The sequence below is a fragment of the Artemia sp. Qi Xiang Cuo genome, chromosome 4, assembly GCF_049724085.1.
Source record: "Artemia sp. Qi Xiang Cuo chromosome 4, ASM4972408v1, whole genome shotgun sequence".
Taxonomy (NCBI): Eukaryota; Metazoa; Arthropoda; class Branchiopoda; order Anostraca; family Artemiidae; genus Artemia; species Artemia sp. Qi Xiang Cuo.
Window position 1 is genome coordinate 51,132,678 of NC_142797.1, and position 27,579 is coordinate 51,160,256.

Consider the following 27,579-nt stretch of genomic DNA (forward strand, 5'->3'; position numbering starts at 1 on the left):
TAAACGAGTTCCGTTGCCTAGAGTTCATCTTTAATGAGCATTTCATTGACGATGCTCTTCACTGATTCGTCACTCTTTGAGGTTAGTGTACCTGTACCTCAGAGGAAATCTTCTACTCAACCGATTTTGTCAGTAATCCTAACCCATGGCTTATCTGAACTTAAAGTGGCCTATAATGGTACCTAACGTATCCTACACAGAATGTCTCACTGTGTTAGGGCTACTGAGCTGTCTGCGGTATTTTGATTACCAATGTTTAATCAGCTGACCATATCTACTCTCTTTTAGGTGCGTTTGCGTTTATTGGCATCAGATAATGAGCCCATTGAGGCATTATTTGCCTTTTATACGTCTTTTATTGCCAATATGGCAATACTGTATAAAACCGGATGATTCCGGATACAGTATTTTCCTATCACTGTTGCAAGTTCTAACTTGTTTTTGCATATTCTTACTCGTTTTTTTTGCTTGCTATTCCTTTTGTATTATTTCTTATAGTCGTCTGAATGCAATAAAATTATTAAATTTAATAACACTTGTGAAAAATTTAGCGTTGTCCAATTTAAACCAAGTTAAATTTAAATCATTAAGTTCATAGACGTTGACAAAGATGTCATTTGTGTAAAAGACGCGAAAAATGGTAATAAGTGATGATTACAACAACGTAAAAAAGGGTGGCAGTAACATCGACATGAGGATAACCTCACCACATAGGTGATTTTCGGTGACATCGGCAATGACTTAAATATAAAGAAAATTAAGTATGATGATACTGGTGATCCTGTTATCCATTGTTCTCATTACTGACGTTGTCACCTTGAAAATTGTTATTGAGTCATCCTCGTCATAGGCGTTAACCTGAACATCAATGATGTCGTTGTTTGTATCGATAAAGTCATCATCACTATTAAAAAAAGGCTATGAGACTTTACATACCCACATGCTCTCCCTCCTTCGAGCACTTCCTCGGTTCCTCTGTCATCAAAAGTTATCACCATAGAAGAATATCTTCATGGTAAGACCTACAGCAGCCGAATTTTGCACGAGTTGATTTTGTCTGGGTTAGGTTTTATCGGGTTTAGTTTTGTGGGGATTTGACTTTTGCTTGGATTTAATGTTCCTTGTCTGAGTTTTGCGTGGCCATTGTTTTGCTGGGGAGATGCTTACCGAATAAAACAATTTAGTACAAACAGACAATGACTAAATACTAATTGAAGCATCAACTATTATAATCTTGTTTATCAATTATTGGATTACGAGAAATCTTTCAAAATATAATCCGTAAATCGTGGGTGCCCACGGGAATCAGTGCTAAGGTCTTTCACTTGTCTCTGCTTAAAAAAGAAAGAAAAAAAAATATTGAAAGGGTAAAACTTGGTGATTTTGAAGTACGCAGCACTTTTATAGCAAAATAACCTTCCCAAGTCTTTGTGGCCAAGAATAATATTCACGGGTTTGCCCCATCCCCCTCTTCTGGAAGTAATTATGAGGGTATCCTCCAATAGAAACCACTTTCGATTTGACCATTTTATTCTTACCTACTTGTGTTAAAAATATCTAAATTAGACACGCGCATGGATAAATTTGTTTCGAGAGGGGGAGAGGGTGAACACTAAATTAGTCAAAACTGCCAGCTTATTAGTAAAATTATTGGAGAATATCGAAAACATCATATAAACAAGACTAGCCCACTGAATTCAAAGGACATAACTCGTCTTCTTCTAGGCTTTTCCAACTTATAAATTTCGTCACGTCATTTGATCTTTTATTCAACAGAGAAATCATGCCTGACTTTGACCAGATTGGAAACTACTCTTAAAAAAGGACGACTGTCTTTAATAGAGCCACCTTCTCTGTATGAAGGAACATTGCTATCAGCCGACAGAAATAATTCCTCAGATGTTTCCTTAGGTCAGGTGTCTCTTAGACCCACTTAAGATTCACCATTCTTGAATATTTAATAAAAAAAACAAGTTTTTTCAACTGAAAGTGAGGAGCAGCATTTAAAACGAACAGAAATTATAACATATATGAGGGGGTTGATCCCCTCGTCAATACCTCGCTCTTTACACTAAAGTTTGAATTTTGTTCCAATTCTTTAAGAATGACTGCTGAATCACAAGGGCTGTTTAATTAGAATAAATAGCTCTTCCAAAAGTACTAAAAAGAGCAAAGAGCCAGGTATTGAAGAGGGGGCAAACCCCCTTATATACGTAATAATTTCTGCTCGTTTTAAGTTTTAATGATGGTGCTTACTTTCAGTTGAAAAAACTTGTTTTTTATTCAATTTCTGATCGTTTTTTAAATATTGCTGGGAAATCCGGCACCCCCTTCACGGGAAATTCCCTTCCACCATGAAAAACTCCTCCACGGAAAGTTCCTCCCGCGTAACTAATTAACAAATGTTAGAATATCTTACGCTAAGTCTTCATACTCGTTAGAAGTCTTTTCATGCTGTACAAGCAAGTGACGTAACAGCAAACCATGTGTCTAATTTTAAGCTAATCTGGGCTGTTTGAATTTATCGATGTAAAATTACACGAAAAATTGATTAGCGCAGTCCACTTTCCCTTTCCTGAGAAAATACTGCTGAATTTTGAGTTTGAAGTTTTCAATAAATGATTTTAAATATTTCAATAGTGTAGTCATCTAAAGTATCCAAATCACATTTCAGATTAATTGCTGTTACTATCCCATCTATTCACCCTTCTTCAGCAAAAGTTTTGTCAGTCTGTTCGAAAGTAGTGCTGCTGTCAGCTGATCTTAAAAATTAGAAAAAATATGACTTAGAAGATAAGATAAGATAAGTTTTATTCTTCATTAAATACACATACAATATTAGATGTTATAAATCCCTCAAAGGCTCATTGGCCTGTACAAAGAGGGAAGACATATGAATTACATACTCAAGGATAAAAAACAAAAGAAAATTTAAAATGATCACTTACTCACATATGAAGGAGAAGAAAATAAAATATAAATAAAATAGAAACTATAGAAAAAATTAGAATAAATAAACTAAATTAATTAATTATATTAAATAGACTCAAAAAAAAAAAAAATTATTAATATAAGCGAATTCCTGTCGTCGAAACAGACTGTAATTATTAGACTGTAATAAAATGGTGTGAAAGCAATAAAATTTAACCTGTCTTTATGAATGCTACTCCTTAGTGAACTATACAAGTTTCACCAATAAATATTGATAATCATACCTGAGGCCTGGGAGTCATAGCGCAGAGAAAACCACCATAAAACAAACTAACCATTCAGGGGACATCAACACCACAAAAAAAAAAAAAAAAAAAATTATTCAGTTTTATTCTTAAATAAATGGTCCTTAATAATCCTCTTGAAAGTGCCAAAAGAGTGGCATTTCTGTACTGAAGAAGGCAGGGAGTTCCAAACCTGATGACAAGCGATGAGGGGATTGAAATCTGACCGCACAGTGGGAGTAGGAGGAATGCAGATATTATGTGACGAACGAAGGTTATATGGAGCTGAATCAGAAATAAACTGAGAAGTTTTTTGAAGAGATTTTGGAAGATTGACATGAAGCTTATGAAAAAAAAAAGAACCAAAAGAAAGAATGTAGATAGAGTGTTTATTTAGACGCGGTCTTGTTTAAGAAGGTTTGGTGCCCATAACCAGCCGCGTTTTTTTATCATACATGACAGAAAGCGACCGCAGTGTAGAAGGAAAAGTAGACATCCATACTATGGGGCAATAAGAGATATATGACTGGACAGGGCAGAAAAAAAGAAGCTTCAGAATAGATCCAGGAAAGGTGTGTTTGAGTTTTCGAATGACACCCAAACTCCGTGAGACCTTAACCCTAATCATGGCTATATGGTGTCTAAACGAAAGGTTCTCATCAAGCAGGATACCAAGAAATCAGACCAACCGATTCTTTGGTCTACACAAGAAGCCTTGTGATACCTGAAGCTGTGTCAGTTGAGGGAAAGCTACACCAATTCGAGAAAAAATTAGAAAATGTGACTTGGTAACATTCAAGGCCAAGTAATTTACCTCAAACCGTGAAACTACTTTCTCAAATATTGCCAACAGACTAGATCTGATATCACATTCCGTCCTCCCTAGAGTCCCAAAAGTGCTGTCGTCAGCAAAAGCAACGTGGCAATCTTCATTAGAAGTAGCATTGGGACACGAAGGAACATCCGGATGACACAGATTGCAGCATACCAGAGGACTGGTGTTCTTGACTGCTGAAATCAGATCATTGACATAAATCAGAAATAAAACGGGCCAAGAACAGATCCCTGGGGGACACCATATTCTACTTCACAAGGGCTTCGGAAAAGCGGATCAATTGAAATAAGCCTACCATAAAGATATGATTCAAACCAAGAGAAAGAATTTGATCTTATACCAATACGTGATAGTTTCCAAAGAAGAATCCGATGAGTCAAAGAATAAAAAGCTTTACGAACATCCAAAAATAAAGCTGCCGGGATACGACCAAAATCTATTGCCGAATGAATGAAATTCAAGAGAGATGCGCAAGCATGCTCTGTAGAGTGATTCGCTCGGAATCCGAACTGGAAATCATAGAAATATTTTTTGACATCCAGAAAACTAAGAAGCCTGGATAGCATAGCCTTCTCAAAAATTTTGCTGAAAACAGATAGAAGAGAAATTAGCCTTTAATTAGCAGGATCATTCCGGGACCCACCTTTATACAGCACTATAACCTTACCTCGCTTGAGTGATTCAGGGAAAATTCCTTTCTCGAAACACAGATTGACAAGCTTAGTCAATGGTGACAGAATAGCGGGAAGAACGGCACGGATAACCCTTGTAGGAATTTTGTCTGGCCCTGAAGACGATGAACCTTTAAGTGCATTTACGATCCGAGCTACCTCAAACTCAGAAACAGGGTTCAAGACCATTGACTTTAAACATGGGGGTCCAAGATAGGCTCTGAAATCGCAACGAGGAGTTGTAGAGCTCACAGATGAAGCAGTCGCTTTTCCTATATTAGCAAAATAAGACGTAAGCTCCAGCTGAACATTTTCTTCTCCTTGGACAGTTTTACCGTAACTATCAGCGTTGTTGGAACTGAAGGCGGAGGGGGAGTAGGTTTAAGTACAGAATTAATAATTTTCCATGTCTTCCCAACATCCTTTCCACACTCAGAAAATTTCCTGTGATAATACTGAGACTTGGCCTTCCGACACAGAGAATTAAATATATTCCTATAGGCATTGAACCTCTGATGATGATAAGCAGATGACGAAGCCTTTTATAGTTTCCACAGATAATTTTTCCTTTTCCAGCTTTTATGGAGACCTGGAGTCATCCACGGATTCAGCAGTACTATCCTTTTCAAGGTATGAGGCTTTGGATTCTGGTGGCAAACTTCTAGGATACCTTCTTTTACTGAATCATAAAAGAAATCAAAAGAGCGGTTAAAATCCGATTCAGAATCCAAACTATCCCATGACTGATCAGTCAAACGAGATTTAAGTAGATTGATCTCACTGACACCAAAACGGAAAAATGGGAGATTAGATGGCGAAACTTTACGCTGCGATCGATTAGCAGTCCTATACCGTGAAATAGCAGGGAAATGATCAGAAATATCACTAATAATCACCGAATCATCTAAGACATCTAGTGACGAAAAAATATTATCAATAAGTGATGCGTGCATCTCAGTAACTCGGGTTGGTATACAAACTGAAGGTAGAGCTCCCGCAGAAAGCATCATTGACAAAAAATCTGCAGCCGAAGCAGAATTTTGATCCAGCAGGTTAATATTGAAATCCCCCATAAGGATTAGTTCGCAAGGATGCTTTTGGAGTAAGTCTAAAACCTCTTCTAGAAATTTCATAAACGAAGGAATAGATCCACTAGGGGATCTGTAAACCAAACCGACAACTAAATTCTTACAACCTGACTTAATCTCAATAAAAAGGGATTCAAAGATTCCTTCCTCATTTCTACTCAAATCACTTCGGAAATTATATACAAGATGATCGGCAATATACAGGGCAAGGCCACCTTTCGCCGTCTGTTTCCGGTTCATCCTCTACATCCTAAATCTTTGGATATCTAAAAGCATATCCTTTCTTGAATCCAGGAAAGTTTCACACAATCCAATAACATCCGGAGTTCCACCACTGACGATCCGTTTCAGCTCGTCAAAAGAGGAACAAAGTCCCTGAATGTTTAGGTGAAACACAGAGAAAATACCATCTTGTTTAGAAGAGGCAGAACCACTTAATTGCGAAACATAATTAATTTCAATAACCGATTTAGGATCATTATAATTCCTATTCCTACTTCCAACTGAATTATTAATTATACTTTCTATATCCAAAGGATTATTTTGTAACTCAACAAAAGGGTCCCCCAAAGAGTTGACATCACCCTGGTCACTAAAAGAATTAATCATTTTACTTACGGTGGATGGTAGATCCGCTCCGCGACCAAACTCACCAGACCAAAGGTTAACGACTTCACAGCAGAGCTATGGTATCTATGCAGAAGAAAAATATTAACATCGAAAAATGACACAACCGAAGTAATAAAAAGAAAAAAAAAATACCGAAAAGTACACCCAAAAATAAATAGAAACAAACAATATTTTTGAGAAAAAAAAGAAGAAGTTGACTTATCAGTCCTGACATACTTATGTCAGAGCACCTATTCATAGGTCTGTTTAGTAATAATAAGTGAGGAACTATCAATATTCCTATATATATTCTACACGATATATGATGAAATTAGTAAGATTCATTTTATCAGATTGTTTTATTGTTTATCTTCTGGTAAAATTACGGCTGGTTCTCCTGCACCTGATTTGACTCTTTGGATGTGAATTTGGGGCGCAGCTTTCTAATTTCTGTATCGAAAAATTTAAATATAAATTGAATTTCAGATACCAATTACTGATTTTGGTGACCTAGAAAGTCAATAAAGTAGTTTAAATGGCTTGATATTGACAGCAAACAATACAGGATACTGGCTGGATTATTAATTGATAATTTTGTTCATTGGAAAAATCAAGAAAATAATATATATAGCCCGATAGCACCTGAATATATGTAGGCACCACTAGGATCATCACTTTATAAAACCATTACGCTAGGAAAACAGAAGTCAAGAATTTGGATTTATGAAAAGTGGGTAGAATATTTTTATTCATACGTCACCTCCAACCCCTCCCCCTGATACGTACGTAATATTTTTTTTCGCGGGGAGGTGCCTCGTAAGTCCCCACCCTCCCCTTAAACAAAGGCATAAGAACTAGATATTTATATTTGCTAGAAAGCATCTATAGTATCTTTACCTTATACAGAGAGAGATACTATGACGTAATTGGCTTCCCTAAAAAGAGGGATATAGATGCTTCAGAACCATTGCTGGCGCAAAGGGCTTAATTCAACGTTTCAGTTGCTGGGTCTTTTTTGTACAGAGACAAGTAGCAAACTTTTCACTGGAAATAGCAGCAGGGTACCGGAAATAGCAATTTGCTATTCCGATTGTATATCCCAAAAAACACCGGTTCCAATCGCGCGTTTTAGTGAGAGCCATAATCTTGATATGCTATATTGCTGGATTACCAGTAAAATTGTGATTTGTAATAGTTTTAGAAATCGTAAATGTTGTTTAAAGCATTTATGTTTTTCAAGTTTGGAGTAGCTTCATATGTCCAATGTCACCATTTTCACATGGTTTCACCGATTCACAATGCCTTTGTGACAGTTTTACATTTTTCTATACACTTTTATATTTAGTATTGCAATTTTTATATCCCGTTGTCTTAGGAAATGAATTATAGGTTTACATTAAAATCTTGGATCAATTTGGCAGTTAGCTTCCAAGTGAATAAACTCTGGTGTCTTCAAACCACATTATTCATCATATTCACCAGTATTTACAACAATACATTATTAACACCAGTATTACATTATTGACAGCAGCTAATTATATATGAAAATAATGGTGCTTCATTTCCTTCTAAAAAGAGTAATACAAGAAACCTACCGAACTCTAACGTGTCTTTGGCGAGCAGCTTGAGAGTCCTCTTAAGAAAAACTTCATCATTAACTATTATCATAGGAAGCCAAGTCCACAGAGGCTCATGCTTGCTTTTAAATTCTCTCCAAAGAAAGTTACTCTTAATTGCAGCAAAAGCCTCAGAATAAGCTGTCTTGATTGCATATCTCTCAAGTTTCTCCTCAACTTTCAGGAGATCCGTCTGCAAAGAAACTCTTTGGTAATTTTCTGATACAAATTGAATTATCTCAATAATTGAGCCAGGGGCAAATGGAATTATAACAAATATATACTTACCAGCCGATAGGATAACTTAATTTGGAGGAATGCTAGTCTGTAAGTTTAAGACCAGCATAAAAACGACCACCAGGGAGAGCAAAGGGGCTTACTCTCCTCTCCCCTTCTTGAGGGCCACAGTGTATAGAGACAAATGTTTGAACAATACCAAATGAAATGGGACATCTTTATAAAATATGAAATTCTTTCTTAAATTTATGTTCCAGTGAAAAGTTTCAGCAGGCCTGATTCTCAGTTTTAGAAAGAAATTTCTGCTTTTACATTGAGTATCAAAATTAAACAATAATTATTATTACTTCTTGGGATTTTAAAATAGTTTGCGGCGATGAAAGATAAGCAAAGAGTGACCTCCGTCAAGAGTAACCGAAACCAAAAATATTGAATTCTGGTGTATTATTTACATCAAATCATTTTAATTATTCTTTGTATGAATATTCGAGTTCTCCAGGGAATACATTTAGGCCCTAGGGATCATTGATCAGTCCTTGGAGTTGTGTTTTATTTGTGTGTTTATATTGAATAAAGTCAAAAGTCAAAGTCTTTCTGATTCCAAATTTGTATAATTTTAGAATAAGAAGGAAAATACCCCTCAAAAGGCATGTTATCCCTAAAGGAATTGTGCAATATCAAATTTACCTTACCTGAAAACCCTAGATAATAAACTTTAGTCCTCTACCTAAAAAACTAAAACATTTCCAATTTTTCCCGAGAAAGATGGCCATAGATAGGTATTTACTTGGATGTTCTCGTTACTACTTTTTTTCAAAAAAGGGGACTGCATCTTAGAAAAATGGAAGAGGGTGTTTGGTTCCGACGAGACTGCTAAAATTAACAATTACTGCAGCCTTTTATACTTCCATCTAATCTTTTGGTTCAGAACAACCGTCGATTCTGTATCGTATCGAATGTTTTTTAATTTATTTTTTGTTTTTATAGGGCCTATTGTTTGATATACGGGCAAACGAGTCCAAAAACAGAAATTTGTTAATTTTGAAAACTGGTTTGCTTGTTAATGGCCTCTTGAGTATATTAAATAATAATAAAAATAACACACACATTTTTTCAACAGAAAGTAAGGAGCAAAAAAAACTTTAAACGAACATAAATTATTACGTATATGAGTGGGGTTTCCCCCTCATCAGTACCTCACTCTTTACTCTGAAGTTTGACTTTTTGTTCCAATTATTTAAGAATGACTCCTAATACATAATGACCGTAAGCTTTTTTAAAAATTCAAAAAAATACTTTAGCGTAAAGAGTGGGGTACTGAAGAGGGGACAACCCTCTTCATATACGCAATAATTTCGGTTCGTTTGGAATTTTAATGTTGCTCCTTACTTTCAGTTGAAAAACTTCGTTTTTTATTTAATTTCTTATAGTTTTTTAATAAGTGCCGGCAAATGCAGCTCCCCCCCATGGAAAATTCTCTTCCCCCATGAAAACTAGTCCATAGAAAGATCCTCCCATGTAAGCACCCCTGCCGGAAAATCCCCCCTGAAAACATCTTTATACTTCCGCATAGCCAATGCTGTATGTAAGCAATGGGCAAAGTTCATAACTTGCATTAAATACATTCTAAGACCACTCTGGCTATATATAACATATGAAGCTAAGAGAGGAAAGGAAATAATATAAGAAAAATAAAATAAAAAAAGGGTGAGAAAACGAGGATTTTGTCAGCCAGTGACAAAACATGAAAACGAAGAACAGTCAAATATTTAGACAAGGACTTCCGCCAAGTCGTCCTCAGTGCTAAAAAAAAAAGAAAAAACAACAAAAGCCTAACCTTTTGGGAGTTTACTCAACAAGATGCGAACAGAGATGCGAACAAGATGCGAAACTCCAAAAGATAAGATTTTTTTTTTTTTTTTTTTTTTTTTTTTGCTTAGCACTGAGGATGACTATGCAGAGGTCCTTGTCGAAATATTTGCTTGTTCTTCGTCTTCATGTTTTGCCACTGGCTGACAAAATTCTCGTTTTCTCATCCGTTTTTGATTTTATTTTTCTTAAATTATTTCCTTTCCTCTCTTAGCTTCATATGTCATAACTTGCAGCCCTGCTCCCGGGGGCTGTGGGGGTCAAGTCATCCTCAAAGACATAGTTATCAGATTTTTTTTACCATGCTGAAAAAAATGGCTATCTTAAAATTTTGATCGGACATTTCTATGTAAAATTGAGGTGGGAGGGGGCTAGCTGCCCTCCAATATTTTGGTCACTCAAAAAAGGCACTAGAACTTTTGATTTCCGATCAAATGAGTCCTCTTCCGATCTTTTAGGGTCACTGGTTCAATGCGATCACCCCTGGAAAAAAAAAACAACATATAAACACGCAGCAGTGATTTTGCTTTTGGCAAAAAGTTCAAAATTTCACATTTTTGTGTATAGGAGCTTGAAACCTCTACAGTAGGGTTTTCTGATGTGCTTAATCTAATGGTGTTATTTTCATTTTGATCACTTAATTTTAGGGATGTTTCCTCATTTTTTCAAAAATTCTGCAAATTTTCTCAGGCTCGTATGTTTTGATGGGTAACATTAAACTTCATGAATTCTATTTATTTTAAATAAGCATCAAAATTCGATTCTTTTGATGCATCTGGTATTATCAAGACCTTGTTTCTTACAGTTTTGATTACTATTGAGCCGCATCGCTCCTTACTTACAGTTCGTTACAACGAACTGTTTGACTGAAGTGTAGTGTTTTTTCCCCTTTCCGTTTGTTAAATTCGATAACTTCATGATATCATTGATGACCTATGTAAGCCACAAGATTTTTTGAAGGTTGAAATCAAGAATATGTTTACTTACAGTAAATGCATAAATTTCTCGAAGGACATGATTTTTCTGTTTATGCTTTTCCTAGGAATTTTCCAGGTCTACAGTTTTTGTTCATCTGCAGTCTTTTCTTTGTCATATGCAAAATTTTTATTCTATCACCGCTCACATGGATAAGTCAAGGCAAGTCATTTCTTAGATTACAATAATGACAGGCTTCTGGATATCCTAGGATACAAGATGAAACGACTGAATTGTCAAACGATGGCCATGGTTAATTTTGCCTTATTTGTATCAAATAATTTATAATGTTTTCTTAGAGAGTATTTGTCTAGAGATGTCAAATGTATTTTAAGTCATTTTTCATTGATGTCAAATGCAGAGCTAAAGATCTCATTTCTGGCACATCTAATAGTATCCTAGTGGCTCTATTCCTTCTTAATCAATTACTGTATACAATCCATAAGCATTCGAGTCAGACAAATATTACGGGTGATTCTAGCATAAATTTAATGTATGTAATATCTTCACTATCTATAGATTTTCTTTCGTTTATGCTTGCTGCAGGTATCACTTTTAGTTTGCACCCTAACTTCTGCAACAGAGAGCACCGTGTTTTTATTTATAATATTGCCGGCACAACTACATTGATACAAAATTATGTCTTGCAATGTGACATTTCTTATTATTTCCCTGTTTATTCTAGTTTCTATTTTCATAATAGTTATGACCATACAGACGGCTCATAGGATTGTATCTAATGTCATTTAGGGTTGGCGAGGTTGAAATATTTTTATTGACCCCTTGATATTATGGTAGCCTGTCCAATTAAGGAGAAATAATTTAAAATGAAATAAAATATTTATAATCCAAAAAAATACAGGATGCAAAGTTTGGAAATACCACTGTTTACTAAGATAAGGGAAAACATCCTTTATGTGAGGTTTTAAAAGGAAATTGCTGCTAACCACTTTCGGGGCTACGTACGTAAATTGGTGGGTTTTGATGTGGTTGATTCATATTATATAATATAAGATTTTTGGGACTGAGCAGACGCTAAACCGTTTGCCGGGGTAACCTCTGTCCGTTTTATGTTAGAAATACCTTGGAATACCGTTGGAATATTGTACTCACCTTAGGATCGTAATTATACCCCTTACAATGGGCGTAATAAGGTACCAACCAAAATCTCCGTTATGCCATCACTAAAAGTGCTATCACTAAAAGTGCTAAAGTATCTAAAGTATCTTTAGTAAATCACTAAAAGTATCTTCATCACTAAAAGTGCTAGTTTCCAGCAGTAAATACACTGAACAAAAGATAAACGAGTTACTACCTAAAGATACTCGCACCCATACTAGATTACATGGAACACTTTTCAACCGAGATACATTTTGCCATCTTTTCGTTATCAATAATGCCACTCCTCCATAAGTTCTACCATTCTGCGATCGCTTTCTTTGTGATCCAAAATAAGAAAAACCTTCTATTCCCTCCTCTTTTTCCAGCCACATTTCTACTAATGATACAGCTGAAAAATCACGACATTTAAGAAAAAAACTCTACTTTAAGATACGAAATACCCTGAACATTCCAATGCGCTAAATGACACTCGTAATTTGCGCCATGGCCCTGCTTATCCTATCCACTATCTGAGCCAATGGGTTGTGACGGGTTAAATAGCCGCCTAGGCTCCATGTTTTAAGGGTCGTCAGCTCTAACCGACTTGCTCTTCTGTCTTAGGTGGTTATCTGGGCTAATAATTTGTTGGCTGTTACATCTGGGAGCCCCCACAGGCCCGACAAAAGCTGATGTGGAGCCTTTTTTAATAACCAGAGTTTCACTGTTCACCTCATTTATTTCCTTATCACTACTAAGCTCCTCCACTACACTAAAGAAAGATTGAATTGAGGATGAAGATCCAGAACGCGATCTTGAATTGCAAGGTTCTTCCAGGTTAAACCGATCAAACAGTTCGTGGTAACGAACTGTAAGTAAGGAGCGACCCGGCTCAATGGTAACCGAAACTCTAAAAAACGGGATTTTGATACCAATAGATACATCAAAAGAATCAGATTTTAATTCTGATTTCAAATATATAAGTTTCATTTAAGTTTAAGCTTACCCATCAAAAGTTACGTGCCTGAGAAAATTTGGCTGATTTTCGAAAAAATGGGGAAAGAACCCCTAAAAGCTATAGAACCTTGATGAAAATCACACCATCATATTCAGCGTATCAGAGAACCGTACTGTAGAGGTTTCAGGCTCCTATCTACAAAAATGTGGAATTTTCCATTTTTTGCCAGAAGAAAGATCACGGATGCGTGTTTATTTTTTTGTTTGTTTGTTTTATTTTTTTTCCCAGGGGTGATCGTATCGACCAAGCGGCCCTAGAATATCGTGAGATGGCTCATTGGAACGGAAATTAAAAGTTCTGGTGCCCTTTTTAAGTGACCCAAAAAAATGGAAGGCGACTACGCCCCCTCCCACACTCATTTTTTTCCCAAAGTCACCCGATCAAAATTTTGAGATAGCCATTTTGTTCAGCATGGTCGAAAATATGATAAAAATGTCTTTTAGAATGACTTGATCCCCCAAAGTCCCCAGGGGAGGGCTGAAAGTTATGAACTTTACTCAATGTTAACATATAGTATTGGTTATTGGGAAGTATACAGATTTTTTCCGAGGAGATTTTTTCTGGTTGGGGGGGGACGGAGCGGGTCGGGGGCGATATGGAAGGATCTTTCCATGAAGGAAGTGTTCCTGGGGGAAGGGACATTGCTATGAAGGGGGCGCCGGATTTCCCAGCATTATTAAAGAAAAAGATCAGGAATTAAATAAAAAAAAACAAGTTTTTTAACTGATCAACTGATTGTGATTAAGAGGTCATTTTTAAAGAACTGGAAAAAAAATTTGAACTATAGTTTAAAGAGCAGGGTATTGACTAGGGGGCGAACCCCCTAATATACATGTTAAAATTTTATGAATATAGAAGTTCGTTACGTAAGTTAATTCTAAGTTACGTATATTTATTACTAATAAAAACGTTCGTAAATAAAATTAAACAAGTTTCGAGAAAGCCATTTAACCAAATATAATATGCAAAATTTGTTTTAATTATTCATGTACGGTGAGCCAAAATCAAAACCTGCATTAATTCAAAAACGTTCAAAAATTAAATAAAAAAACAAGTTTTTTAAACTGAAAGTAAGGAGCGACATTAAAACTTAAAACGAACAGAAATTATTCCGTATATGAAGGGGGCTGTCCCCTCCTCAACGTCTCGCTCTTTACGCTAAAGTTTGACTTTCTCACAACTCTATTTTTCTAAACAATAAAAAACTTTAGCGTAAAGAGCGAGACGTTGAGGAGGGGACAGTCCCTTTCATATACGGAAAAATTTCTGTTCGTTTTAAGTTTTAATGTCGCTCCTTACTTTCAGTTTAAAAAACTTGTTTTTTTTATTTAATTATTTTCAAAAACCAAACTCTTTACTAAACTTTTTTTGCGGCACTGATAGAAGACCCAGGTTCACGGTGAAACTTTTGTCCAAAATTTTCCTTAAAATAGGTCATGGTACTCACTGATGACTCTATATTAGGGGCATTCGTAACCTCAACTACAGACTGCTTACCAAAGATATACGTAAAACACTGTTGACCAATATATAAGTTTGTCCCTCTTAGTCTTGCTTCTCTACTTCCTCCTCTAGCCCGTTCAAGAAAAGGCTTTAGGCGGTTACGGATAGACAGTTCACGCTCTGTTTAATCGGGACTAACACCAAGACCCGCCCTTTGCAGGTGCACACTTGAACGCAATTTAGTATCACGAATGTAACCGCTTGTAAACTTAAATAACACCGGTCGCGTGCCTTGTTTAGCGTTTAGCCGAAAAATGTCTCTAATGTCCATCATTTCAGCCCTAAATTTGGCCCATGTAAGTTGAGTACTTTCATTACATCTTCTCGTAACGAAGAACCTTTGTTTGTAGCATCGAAATTATACAGGACCAAATTACACTTTTTAGACTCATTTTCTAGTCTTTGCAATTTTACGTTAGTAGCCGACATTTCAGCTTGCAAACTTAGGTAATCTTTCTTCAATTGTAACATATCCTCCGAGAACTTCTCTACTGTCGAACCAATTCGCGACGAAATAGCACATAGGTCGTTTCTATGTTCTTGAACCTGCGACGAAACTATTTCTATTCCGTTAAATTTTGGATTAATTTCTTGTAGAGTTTCAGATAAATTAACAGAAGTCATAATTAATCCGAAAATATTGTTATAATAATCAGAAAGATAAGTCTTATAAGGTAAGATTTCCACTTAACATGACAATTCTTGTCAATAGGAACTGGGGTTTTTCAAGTTATTTCACTGCCTGTGTATTTAGATGTTTGCGGAATGAATGCTGATGAATAATAATCCTTATTATTGCCAAACTGGCATACCGCACTTGGATATCTTATGAAATTAACTCAATTTAAGAAAGCCAAAAGTTCAATTAATGCATTGGACAGAAAACTCCAGTCAATTCAATTTAAAATATTTAAGTAGTTTATAAGACATAAAAGCGTTCTCACTATTTCGTAACTACTGAAAGAATTCAGCGTCTAATTAAATCAGAATAAAATCCTTTACCGACAGCTGGTTCAAAACTGGGATTAATCCTTTTTAAAAGAGTAGATAGATCTTCTTAACTGTTCAAAGACTGAATCAATACTGAAAAAGATTCGATTGCTATTATTGTGGCAAACCGAATCATTATGCGGCAGATTGTTAGCATAGAATGCATAAGGAAGGCCCAACAACCAAAAGACGACAACAGTTCAGAGCACAAGGGAGGGGGCAGAAATTTAAGAAGGCAGGGAACAAATAATACTTGGCAAGCATCAAATAATATTCCTGATTTTATGCCTAGAAATCAAACGGTAAACAACACTCAAGGTCAAAATAGCGACACTGAAGAAAATTGGGAAAACCCCGAAAACTTTTGGACATATGATAGTGGGCATCTTAACGGAGGACCCAGCCTGCAATGGTCGACAGAGCTGCACCTTTTCAAAGACTCCTATATAGTTTAGAATGTTGCGATACGGAGATAAATAATAATCAATTGTGCATTGTTTTAAATTGAGTGTTTCCAAAATTTACCCTGTTTACTTGATACAGGCGCGTCAAAATCCTTAGTTCGAGAGGTGGTTTTCAAGAGGTTTACCCCTAGTGTAACAAATCACGTAGGCAGATGCCAGAATACCCTGACATCAGTACCGGGTCACAAACTGACAATTTTGGTTGAATGTCCATTGAAATTTAGTGCAGGAAATAAAGAAATAACAGTAACAGTGATAATATGTAAACAACTACCATTTCCTTGTATTCTAGGACTGGACGCTACAAGAAGATATGGGATCTTATGGGATCCCCTAATCGATGATATAATCATAACCCAGCCAAATGAAACTGATAGACAAGTTTGCGTAACAACGGATAAGAATAGTGACAATCTCGAATATAATTTAAAATTGACCGGAAAAATAATAATGGACAGAGGAAAAACTGCTCAATTCTTAGCGACATCTAATACAAATCAGGGTAATAAAAAAACAAATGAGGCCATAATAGGTTGATTCACTCTCGAGGAGTATCCCACAATTATCGTGGAAAATCAAATAATTAAAATTGAGAACGGTATCGCATATTTAAAATTATCAAATCTAAGCAGTGATAAGGGAAAGCTAAACCAAATAAACCTAAGATCGGCAGAAAAAGTTTCAAATACAGATATAAAACCATTCGGTAGTCCAAAATTAAGCATAAATTTTTCAAGTCAAGAGCAAATTTCGCCGAAACCACAACCAGAAAAAAATTACAGAATGGCAAAAACTGATTTTTAAAGGAGTTAAATTTAGACCATTTACCAGAGAATATTAAAATCCAGGTGGGAAATATCCTATTGGATTATAAATGGACTTCTGCAAGACACAAAGCTGATTATGGTTTAACTAACCTGATTACGTACACAATACCAACACAAGGACCTCCAATTAAAAAGTCACCATATAAAACCCCTTACCATTTGAGATCATGGCTAGATTAATCTAAATAATCTTAGTAGGGTTATATATTAATCTGAGTAGGGTTCTGAACCCTATGCTTTCTAAAAGCCAAAATATAGTTTGTACTTTACTGAAGAAAATTGAAATGAATTTACTGAAAAAATATACATTGTCAGTTTGATATAAATATGCTGAAATTTATTCCTTAAAGTATTAACCGACTCAGATTAATTTCTGCTCTTTTGAGTTTGACTTATTTTAATTTTTGTTTGTTTTGGGTCTCAAGTATTTATTGATACTGATTTGTCGTAGTTATATGATTGGTAAATTATTTCATTCTATTTTGTTCATTTTTGGTTTAATGGAGTTCTTTACTTTTTTTGAAAAACTTATTTATTACAATAAGGTTTTTTTGATTAATTTCTGTTCGTTTTATATTGACATGGTCTTTTTCAGGGAGAAAGACTGAGCCTCTTTTGAAGTTAAACAACCATCCCGTCCATGAGAAATTGAAATTTCCAGTCGAATACGCCCTTTTTGAAATTTTTACGACAACGCTTTCTATACAAAAATATATGCCCCAGGGCGTAAATTACAGCCTTAGCCCTGAGGGAAGTGGGGGGGGGGGTTGTCATCCTCTAAGACCTAATATCAAGAGCTTCCAACTACGTTCAACAAAATGGCTATCTCAAAATGTTGTTTGGATGTGTTTGGGGAAATGGTGGGCGTGATAGGGAGGGTTAGTTACCCTCCAATCACTTTCGACTATTAAAAAGGACACTAGCTCTCTCAATTTTCAATTGAATGAACTCCTTTTGAAGTTTCTACGACGACGCTATCTATAAGAACCTTATATGCCCCCAGGGCGTAAATTACAACCTTTGTCCTGGTGGCTCTGGGGGGTTGGTCATCCTCAAATATATAATTTCCAGAACTCTCAACTACGTTGAACAAAATGCCTATCTCAAAACTTTGATTGGATGTGTTTTGGGAAAGGGTGGGCGTGAAAAAGGGGTTAGTTGCCCTTCAATCACTTTTGACTATTAAAAATTGCACTAGCCCTTTCAATTTCCAATCAAATGAGTCCCTTTTGAAGTTTCTACAGCATCACTTTTTATAAAGACCTTATATGCCTCCAGGGTATATCTTACAACTCTTGCGCTGAGGGGAGTGGGGGGGGGGAAGGGGTTTTCATCCTCAAAGACATAATTTCCTTAACTTTCAACTATGATGAAAAAAATGGCTGTCTAAAAATTTTGATTTTATGTATTTGTGGAAATGGTGACCGTGGGAGGGGGTTAGTTGCTCTACAATCATGTGCAACTATTAAAAAGAGCACTAGCCATTTCAATTTCCAATCGAATGAGCCATTTGTGAAGTTTCTATGACAACACTTTCTATAAAAACCTTGTATAACCCCAGGGCATAACTAATAGCCCTTGCCCTGAGGGCTGTGGGGGGGGGTCATCCTCAAAGACCTAATTTCTAACACTTTCAACTACGTTGAACAAAATGGCTATCTAAAAATTTTGATTGGATGTGCCCTTTTTCAAGTTTCTTCAAGCCCTTTTTGAAGTTTCTACGACAAAGCTTTCAATAAAAACCTTATTTGTCCACAAGGTATAAATTATAACCCTTGCCCTAAAGACTGTGGGGGGAATGTCCTGCTCAAAGACATAATTCCCAAAACTTTTAACTGCGTTGACCAAAATTTTGATTGAATGTATTTGGGAAAATGGTTGGCTTGGAAGGGGTGTCAATTGCCGTCCAATCCCTTTCGACTACTAAAAAGGGCACTAGCTATTTCAATTTCCAATCGAATGAGCTCTTTTTGAAGTTTCTACGACAACGCTTTCTATAAAAACCTTATATGCTCCCAGAACATAACTTAAAACCCTTGACCTGAGGGCTATGAGGGGGGTTGTCATCCTCAATGATCTAATTTCCAGAACTTTCAACTACGTTGAACAAAATGGCTATCTAAAAATTTTGATTGGATGTGTTTGGGGAAAAGGTGGGCGTGAGACAGGGGTTGGTTTCAGTCCAATCACTTTCGACTATTAGAAAGTTCACTAGCCCTTTGAACTTCCAATCGAATGAGGGCTTTTTCAAGTTTCTACGACAAAGCTTTAAAGTAAAACCTTACATGTCCCCAGGGCATAACCTGCAACCTTAGCCCTGATGGCTCTGGGGTTAGTGGCATCCTCAAGGACCTAATATCTAGAACTTTCAACTACATTGAATAAAATGACTATCTGAAAACTTTGGTTGGGCGCGTTTGGGGAAATGGTGGAGTGAGAGGGGGGTTAGTTACCCTCCAACCACTTTCGACTATTAAAAAGGGCACTAGCCCAGTAAATTTCCAATTGAATGAGCCCCTTTTGAAGTTTGTACAACAACGCTATCTATAAAAACCCTAAATGCCCCCAGGGCATAACTCAAAGACCTAATTTCCTGAACTTTAAACTACATTGAATAAAATGACTATCTGAAAACTTTGGTTGGGCGCGTTTGGGAAAATGGTGGTCGTGAGAGGGGGGTTAGTTACCCTCCAATCACTTTCGACTATTAAAAAGGGCACTAGCCCTCTAAATTTCCAATTGAATGAGCCCCTTTAGAAGTTTGTACAACAACGCTATCTATAAAAACCCTAAATGCCCCCAGGGCATAACTTACAAAATTTTCTCTGGAGGCTCTGGGTTTGTCATCCTCAAATACATATCATCCAGAACTTTCAACAACGTTGAACAAAATGGCTATCTCTAAATGTTGATTGAATGTGTTTTTGGAAATGGTGGTTGTGAGAGGGGGGTTAGTTGCTCTCTGTTCACTTTCGACTATTAAAAAGGGTACTAGCCCTTTCAATTTTTGAAGTTTCTAGGACAAAGCTTTCAATAAAAACCTTATATGCCCCCAGGGCATAAATGACAACCCTGGCCCTAAGGGCTATGAGGGTTGTCATCCTCTAAGATCTAATTTCCAGAGCTATCAACTACGTTCAACAAAATGGCTATCTCAGAATGTTGTTTGGATGTGTTTGGGAAATGGTGGGCGTGAGAGGGGGGTTAGTTACCCTCCAATCACTTTCTACTATTACAAAGGGCACTAGCTCTCTCAATTTCCAAATGAATGAGCTCCTTTTGAAGTTTCTACAACACCGCAATCTATAAAAACCTTATATGCCCCCAGGGCATAACTTACAACCTTTTTCCTGGGGGCTCTGGGGGGTTTGTTATCCTCAAATAAATAATATCCAGATCTTTCAACTACGTTGAAAAAATGACTATCTCAAAATTTTGATTTTATGTATTTGGGGAAATGGTGAGCATGAGAGGGGGTTAGTTGCCCTACAATCATTTTCAACTATTAAAAAAGCACTGGCCATTTAAATTTCCAATCGAATGAGCCTTTTGTGAAGTTTCTACGACAATACTTTCCATAAAAACCTTATATGCCCCCAGGGCACAACTTACAACCCTTGCCCCAAGGGCTGTGTGGGGGGGGGGGGGGTCATCTTCAAAGGCCTAATTTCCAACACTTTCAAATAAGTTGAACAAAATGACTATCTAAAAATTTTGATAGGATGTGCCCTTTTTCAAGTTTCTACGACAAAACTTTCATTTGAATGAGCCCTTTTTCAAGTTTCTACGACAAAGCTTTCCATAAAAACCTTATTTGTCCACAGGGTATAAATTATAACCCTTGCCCTGAAGACTGTGGGGGGAATGTCCTGCTCAAAGACATAATTCCCCGAGCTTTCAACTGCGTTGAACAAAATGGCGATCTCCAAATTTTGATTGAATGTGTTTGGGGAAATGGTAGGCATGGAAGTGGTGTTAATTGCCGTCCAATCACTTTCGACTATTAAAAAGGGCACTAACTATTTCAATTTCCAGTCGAATGAGCCCTTTTTGAAGTTTCTACGACAACACTTTCTACAAAAACCTTATATGCCCCCAGGGCATAGCTTACAACTCTTGCCCTGAGGGCTGTGGGGGGTTTTATCCTCAAAGACCTAATTTCCAGGACTTTCAACAACGTTGAACAAAATGGCTATGTAAAATTTTGATTGGATGAGTTTGGGGAAAAGGTGAATGTAAGAGGGGGGTTACTTTACCTCCAATAACTTTCGACTATTAAAAACTTCACTATCCATTTGAACTTCCAATCGAATGAGCGCTTTGTCAAGTTTCTACGACAAAGCTTTCAATAAAAACCTTATATTTCCCCAGGGCATAACTTGCAAGCTTAGCCCTGAGGGCTCTGGGGTTAGTGTCATCCTCAAAGACCTAATTTCCAGATTTTTCAACTAGGTTGAACAAAATGGCTATCTGAAAACTTTGATTGGGTGTGTTTGGGTAAATGGTGGGCATGCGAGGGGGGGGGGGTTAGTTACCCTCTAATCACTTTCCACTGTTAAAAAGGGCACTAGTCCTCTAAATTTCCAATTGAATGAGCCACTTTTGAAGTTTCTACAACACTGCTATCTATAAAAACCTTAAATGCCCCCAAGGCATAACTTGAATTTGAATGTGTTTGGGGAAATGGTGGGCGTGAGAGGGGGGTTATTTGCTTTCCATTCACTTTCGACTATTAAAAAGGGTACTAACTCTTTCAATTTCCAATCAAATGAGCCCCATTTTGAAGTTTCTAGGCAAAAAATTTCTATATAAACCTTATATGCCCCCAGGGCATAAAGTACAACCCTTGCCCTTAGGGATCTTGGGGGAGGGTTGTCATTCTCTAAAACCTAATTTTCAGAGCTTTCAACTACGTTCAACGAAATGGCTATCTCAGAAGGTTGTTTGAATGTGTTTGGGGAAACGGTGGGCGTGAGAGGGGGGCTAGTTACCCTTCAATCACTTTCTACTATTAAAAAGATCACTAGTTCTCTCAATTGCAAATCGAAAAAGCCCCTTTTGAAGTTTTTACAACACCGCTATCTATAAAAAACCTTATATGCCCCCAGGGCATAACTGTGATCCTCAAATATATAATATCCAGATCTTTCAACTACGTTGAACAAAATGGCTATCTCTAAACTTTGATTGAATGTGTTTGGGGAAATGGTGGGCGTGAAAGGGGGTTAGTTGCTCTCCATTTACTTTCGACTATTAAAAAGGGTAGTAGCCCTTTCAATTTCTAATCTTTTGAGCCTCTAGGTTTCTAGGACAAAAATTTCTATAAAAACCTTATATGCCCCCAGGGCATAGCTTACAACCCTTGTCCTGACGGGTGTGGGGGGTTGTCATCCTCAAATACATAATTTGCTTAATTTTCATTTATGATAAAAAATGGCTATCTCAAAATTTTGATTTAATGTGTTTGGGGAAATGGTGAGCGTGAGAGGGGGTTAGTTGCCCTACAATCATTTTCAACTATTAGAAAGGTACTAGCCATTTCAATTTCCAATTGAATGAGCCCTTTGTGAAGTTTCTACGACAACGCTTTCCATACGAACCTTATTTTCCCCCTGGGCAAAACTTATAACCCTTGCCCTAAGGGCTGTAGGGGGGGGGGGGGTGTCATCCTCAAAGACCTAATTTCCAACACTTTCAAATACGTTGAATAAAATGACTATCTAAAAAATGTGCCCTTTTTCAAGTTTCTAGAACAAAGCTTTCATTCGAATGAGCCCTTTTTCAAGTTTCTACGACAAAGCTTTCAACAAAAACCTTATTTTCCACAGGGTATAAACTATAACCCTTTCCCTGAAGACTGTCGGGGGAATGTCATGCTAAAAGACATAATTCCCGGAAGTTTCAACTGCGTTGAACAAAATGGCTATCTGAAAAGTTTGATTGGATGTGTTTGGGGCAAGGCGGGCGAGAGAAGGGGGTTAGTTGCCCTCAAATCACTTTTGACTATTGAAAAGGGCACTAGCCCTTTGAATTTCCAATCTAAATAGCCCTTTTTCAAGTTTTTTACGACAACGTTTTCTACAAAAACCCTATATGCCCCCAGGGCATAACTTACAACCCTTGCCCTGATAGCTGTGGGGATTGTTATCCTTAAAGACCTAATTTCCAGAACTTTCAACAACGTTGAACAAAATGGCTATCTCAAAATTTTGATTGGATATATTTGGGGAAAAGATGGGTGTTAGAGGGGGGTTAGTTTTCCTCCAATCACTTTGGACAATTAAAAAGTTCACTAGCCCTTTGAACTTCCAATCGAATGAGCCCTTTTTCAAGTTTCTACAACAAAGATTTCAATAAAAACCTTATATTTCCCCAGGGCACAACTTGCAACCTTAGCACTTAGGGCTTTGGGGGGTAGTGTCATCCTCAAAGACCTAATTTCCAGATTTTTCAACTAGGTTGAACAAAATGGCTATCTGAAAACTTTGATTGGGTGTGTTTGGGTAAATGGTGGGCGTGAGAGAGGGATTAGTTGCCCTCTAATCACTTTCGACTATTAAAAAGGCCGCTAGCCCTCTAAATTTCCAAAAAAATGAGCCCCTTTTGAAGTTTCTACAACACTGCTATCTATAAAAATCATAAATGCCCCCAGGGCATAACTTACAACCTTTTCCTTGGGGGCTCGACTGGGTTTTTCATCCTCAAATACATAATATCCAGAACTTTCAATTACGTTGAACAAAATTTATATCTCTAAACGTTGATTGAATGTGTTTGGGTAAATGGTGGACGTGAGAGGGGGGTTAGTTGCTCTCCATTCACTTTCGACTATTAAAAATGGTACTAGCCCTTTCAATTTCCAATCAAATGAGCTCTTTTTGAAGTTTCTAAGTTGAAAATTTTTTTAAGTTCAGTTCAGAATCGCCAAAGTTATTATGTAAACTGCAAAAATATTTACGGTGCCTGAGCAATAATTTTAATGTTTTAATTAAAATTAGAAAAACGCCTGAAATTTTAAAATTAGTGTTTTTTTCTCTGATAAAATCCACTCGCTAGGTGATTAAACTTGCAGGTTTGAACGCAACCAGTTATATAATGTCAGTAGGAAGGCCAAAAAAAGAAAATTTTGAATTAGTACAAATCGTGATTCGACATTTTTACAAGGAATTACAACAATTCAAAAGCCTTAAAATATTTGTATATTTTTTAACAAGGTATTGCAACAGACCTTGAAAACCTTGAAAAAGAAAAGCAAAAGTTTGAAGCTTAGTAGAAATCGTTGTTAGAAACGCAGAAATTTTCCCCAAACAGATCCAATCAAAATGTTTAGACAGCCATTTTTTCAATGTAGTTCAAAGTTTTAGAAATTAAGTCTTTGAGGATGATAGCCCCCTCAGAGCCCTCGGGGCAAGGGTTGTAAGTTTTGTCGTACAAAGCTTTGTCGTAGAAACTTGAAAAAGGGCTCATTCGATTGGAAATTCAAAGGGCTAGTGCTCTTTTTAATAGTCAAAAGGGATTTGAGAGCAACTAACCCCCATCTCACGCAGAAATTTTCCCCAAACAGATCCAATCAAAATGTTTAGACAGCCATTTTTTCAATGTAGTTAAAAGTTTTAGAAATTAAGAGGATGATAGTCCCCTCAGAGCCCTCGGGGAAAGGGTTGCAAGTTAAGGTTTTTATAGATAGTGATGTTGTAGAAACTTCAAAAAGGGCTCATTTGATTGGAAATTAGAAGGTCTTGAGCCCTTTTTAATAGTTGAAAGTGATTGGAGGAAATCTAACACCCCTTTCACACCCACCATTTCCCCGAACACATCTAATCAAAATTTTGAGATAGCCATTTTGTTCGACGTAGTTAAAAAGTCTAGAAATTATGTTTAGTGGATGACACCCCCCCCCCCCCCACAGCCATCAGGGCAAGGGATGTAAACCTGGGGGCATATAGTTTTTTTTTAATAGAAAGCATTGTCGTAGAAACTTGAAAAAGGAATAATTTGATTAGAAATTTAAACGGCCAGTGCCCTTTTTTATAGTCGAAAGTGGTTGGAGGGCAACTAACTCCCCCCTCTCACGCCCACCATATTTCCAAACACATCCAATCAAAATTTTGAGATAGCCATTTTGTTCAACGTAGTTGAGAGGTCTGGAAATTATGTCTTTGAGGATGACAACCCCCTCACAGTCCTCAGGGCAAGGATTATAAGTTATGCTATGGGGCATATAAGGCTTTTATAGAAAGCGTTGTCGTAGAAACTTCAAAAAGGGTTCATTCGAGTGGAAATTGAAAGGGCTCTCACGCCCACCATTTCCCCAAACCCATCTAATTAAAATTTTAAGATAGCCGTTTTGTTTAACGTAGTTGAAATTTATGGAAATTAAGTCTTTTGAGGATGACAACCCCCTCAAAGCCCTCAGGGCAAGGGTTGTGATTTATGCCCTGGTGGCATATAAGGTGCTTAAAGAAAGCGTTGTCGTAGAAACTCAAAAAGAGCTCATTCGATTGTTAATTGAAAGGGCTAGAGCCCTTTTTAATAGTCGAATGTGATTGGAAAGCTTGACGTTTTTATAGTAAAGATCGGTGTTGGTATAATGTATTTTTTTTGTTTAGCCCAGGGCACTTCGTGTCGAAGGAAAGAACGATGTTGGCACAATGTAATATTATTTTTTTGTTTTCTTCTTTTTCCTTACCAGGGCACTTCGTATCGAAGGAGTGGTCGTAGAAACTTTGAAAAGGACTCATTCGATTGGAAATTGGAGTGGCTTGTGCCCTTTTTAATAGTCGAAAGCGATTGGAAGGCATCTAAAGCCCCTTCCACGCCCACACTTTCCGCAAACATATCTAATCAAAATTTTGAGATAGCCATTTTGTTTGACGTACTTAAAAAGTCTGGAAATTATGTTTTTGAGAATGACACCTCCGCACAGCCCTCAGGGCAAGGATTATAACCCTGGGGGCATATAAGTTTTTTTTAATAAGAAACTTTGTCGTAGAAACTTCAAAAAGAAATCATTCGATTGGAAATTGAAACGGCTAGTGCCCTTTTTAATGGTCGAAAGTGATTGGAGAGGAACTAACCCCCCTCTCACACCCACCTTTTCACAAAACACATCCAATCAAAATTTTGAGAGCCATTTTGTCAAAGTAGTTGAAAGATCCGGAAATTATGTCTTTGAGGATGACAACCCCATCACAGCCCTCAGGACCAGGGTTGTAAGTTATGCTCTTGGGGCGTATAAGGTTTTTATCGAAAGCGTTATCATAGAAACTAGAAAAGGGGCTCATTCGATTGGAAATTGAAAGGGCTAGTGCCCTTTTTAATAGTCGTAAGTGATTGAAGAACAACTAATACCCCTCCCACGCCCACCATTTCCCCAAAACACATCCAATTAAAATTTTGAGATAGCCACTTTGTTTAACGTAGCTGAAAGTTCTGGAAATTAAGTCTTTGAGGATGACAACCCCCTCACAGCCCTCAGGGCAAGGGTTATAATTTCTGCCCTGGGGGCATATACGGTGTTTATAGAAAGCGTTGTCGTTGAAAATCAAAAAGGGCTCATTTGACTGGAAATTGAAAGGGCTAGTTCCCTTTTTATTAGTCGAATGTGATTGGAAGGCTTGACATTTTTATAGTTAAGATCGATGTGGCTATAATGTATTATTTTTTTCTTTAATCCAGGGCACTTCGTGTCGAAAGAGTTGTCGTACGAGCTTCAAAAAGGGCTCATACGATTGAAAATAGAAAGGGCTAATGCCCTCCTTTTTAATAGTCGAAGTGCCTTTAATAGCCGAAGTGATTGGAGAGCAACTAACACCCCTCACACTCCCACCTTCCCACTTGCCCATTTTGTTTAAAAACTTAATGTTGCTTTAAGATTAAATCAAAATGCACTGTGTTAATTCTAATTCCCAATAAAGCATCCCAGCAGTATCCCAAAAACGACTGAGGGTATTATGTTCAAACTTTCGGGGTAAGAAAGTAAACACATTTTTTTGCGAATGGTATCGAGTTTTCTATTTCAGGCCAACTGGAGGAGGTGTAAAATTAAATTAAACAATACTATTCGTGTCCAGACTTCTAAAAGGGTGTATTTTGTTAAAAGATTTAAAGTATTATTTTCGTTTTCCCTGAAAAGACTATGTCAATATAAAACAAACAGAAATTAATTAAAAATACCTTTTCTACCAAATAAGCTTATCAAAGAAAAATAAATAACTCCATTAAACCAAAAATGAGCAAAAGTCAAATCAAATAATCTAACAAGCGTGAGAAGAGTAAGGGGTTATATTTTGGGTAGATTATGTTCCATCCTGTGTTATTTGTCCCACTTTACATTCCATGGCACCTTTCCAGTGCATGTACCTATGGATCTGGTTTGGTGGGTATAATCTATTCCATGGCACCTTTCCAGTGCATGTACCTATGGATCTGGTTTGGTGGGTATAATCTGGTTTGGTGGGTATAGTCTGGTTTGATGGGTATAGTCTGGTTTGATGGGTATAGTCAGGTTTGGTTTTTTAGAGATTCCCCGCCTGTTCCTAAATATTGCAAAAAAGATAGCAGT

At 36.9% G+C, this 27,579-nt stretch overlaps 2 protein-coding genes across 2 annotated transcripts in view; both read right to left on the reverse strand.

Moving 5' to 3' along the window:
- The window catches only part of RpL21 (ribosomal protein L21), a 226,683-nt gene that overhangs the window by 178,690 nt on the left and 20,414 nt on the right, over positions 1 to 27,579 (reverse strand). The gene's annotated exons all lie outside the window — the stretch shown is intronic.
- Positions 1 to 27,579, reverse strand: part of LOC148953213 (uncharacterized) — a 156,905-nt gene that overhangs the window by 26,837 nt on the left and 102,489 nt on the right. Inside the window, exon 3 of the mRNA XM_089087903.1 lies at positions 8,014 to 8,227. Within this exon, the coding sequence (XP_088944029.1) occupies positions 8,014 to 8,227 (214 nt within the window). The remainder of the gene's footprint in view (positions 1 to 8,013; positions 8,228 to 27,579) is intronic.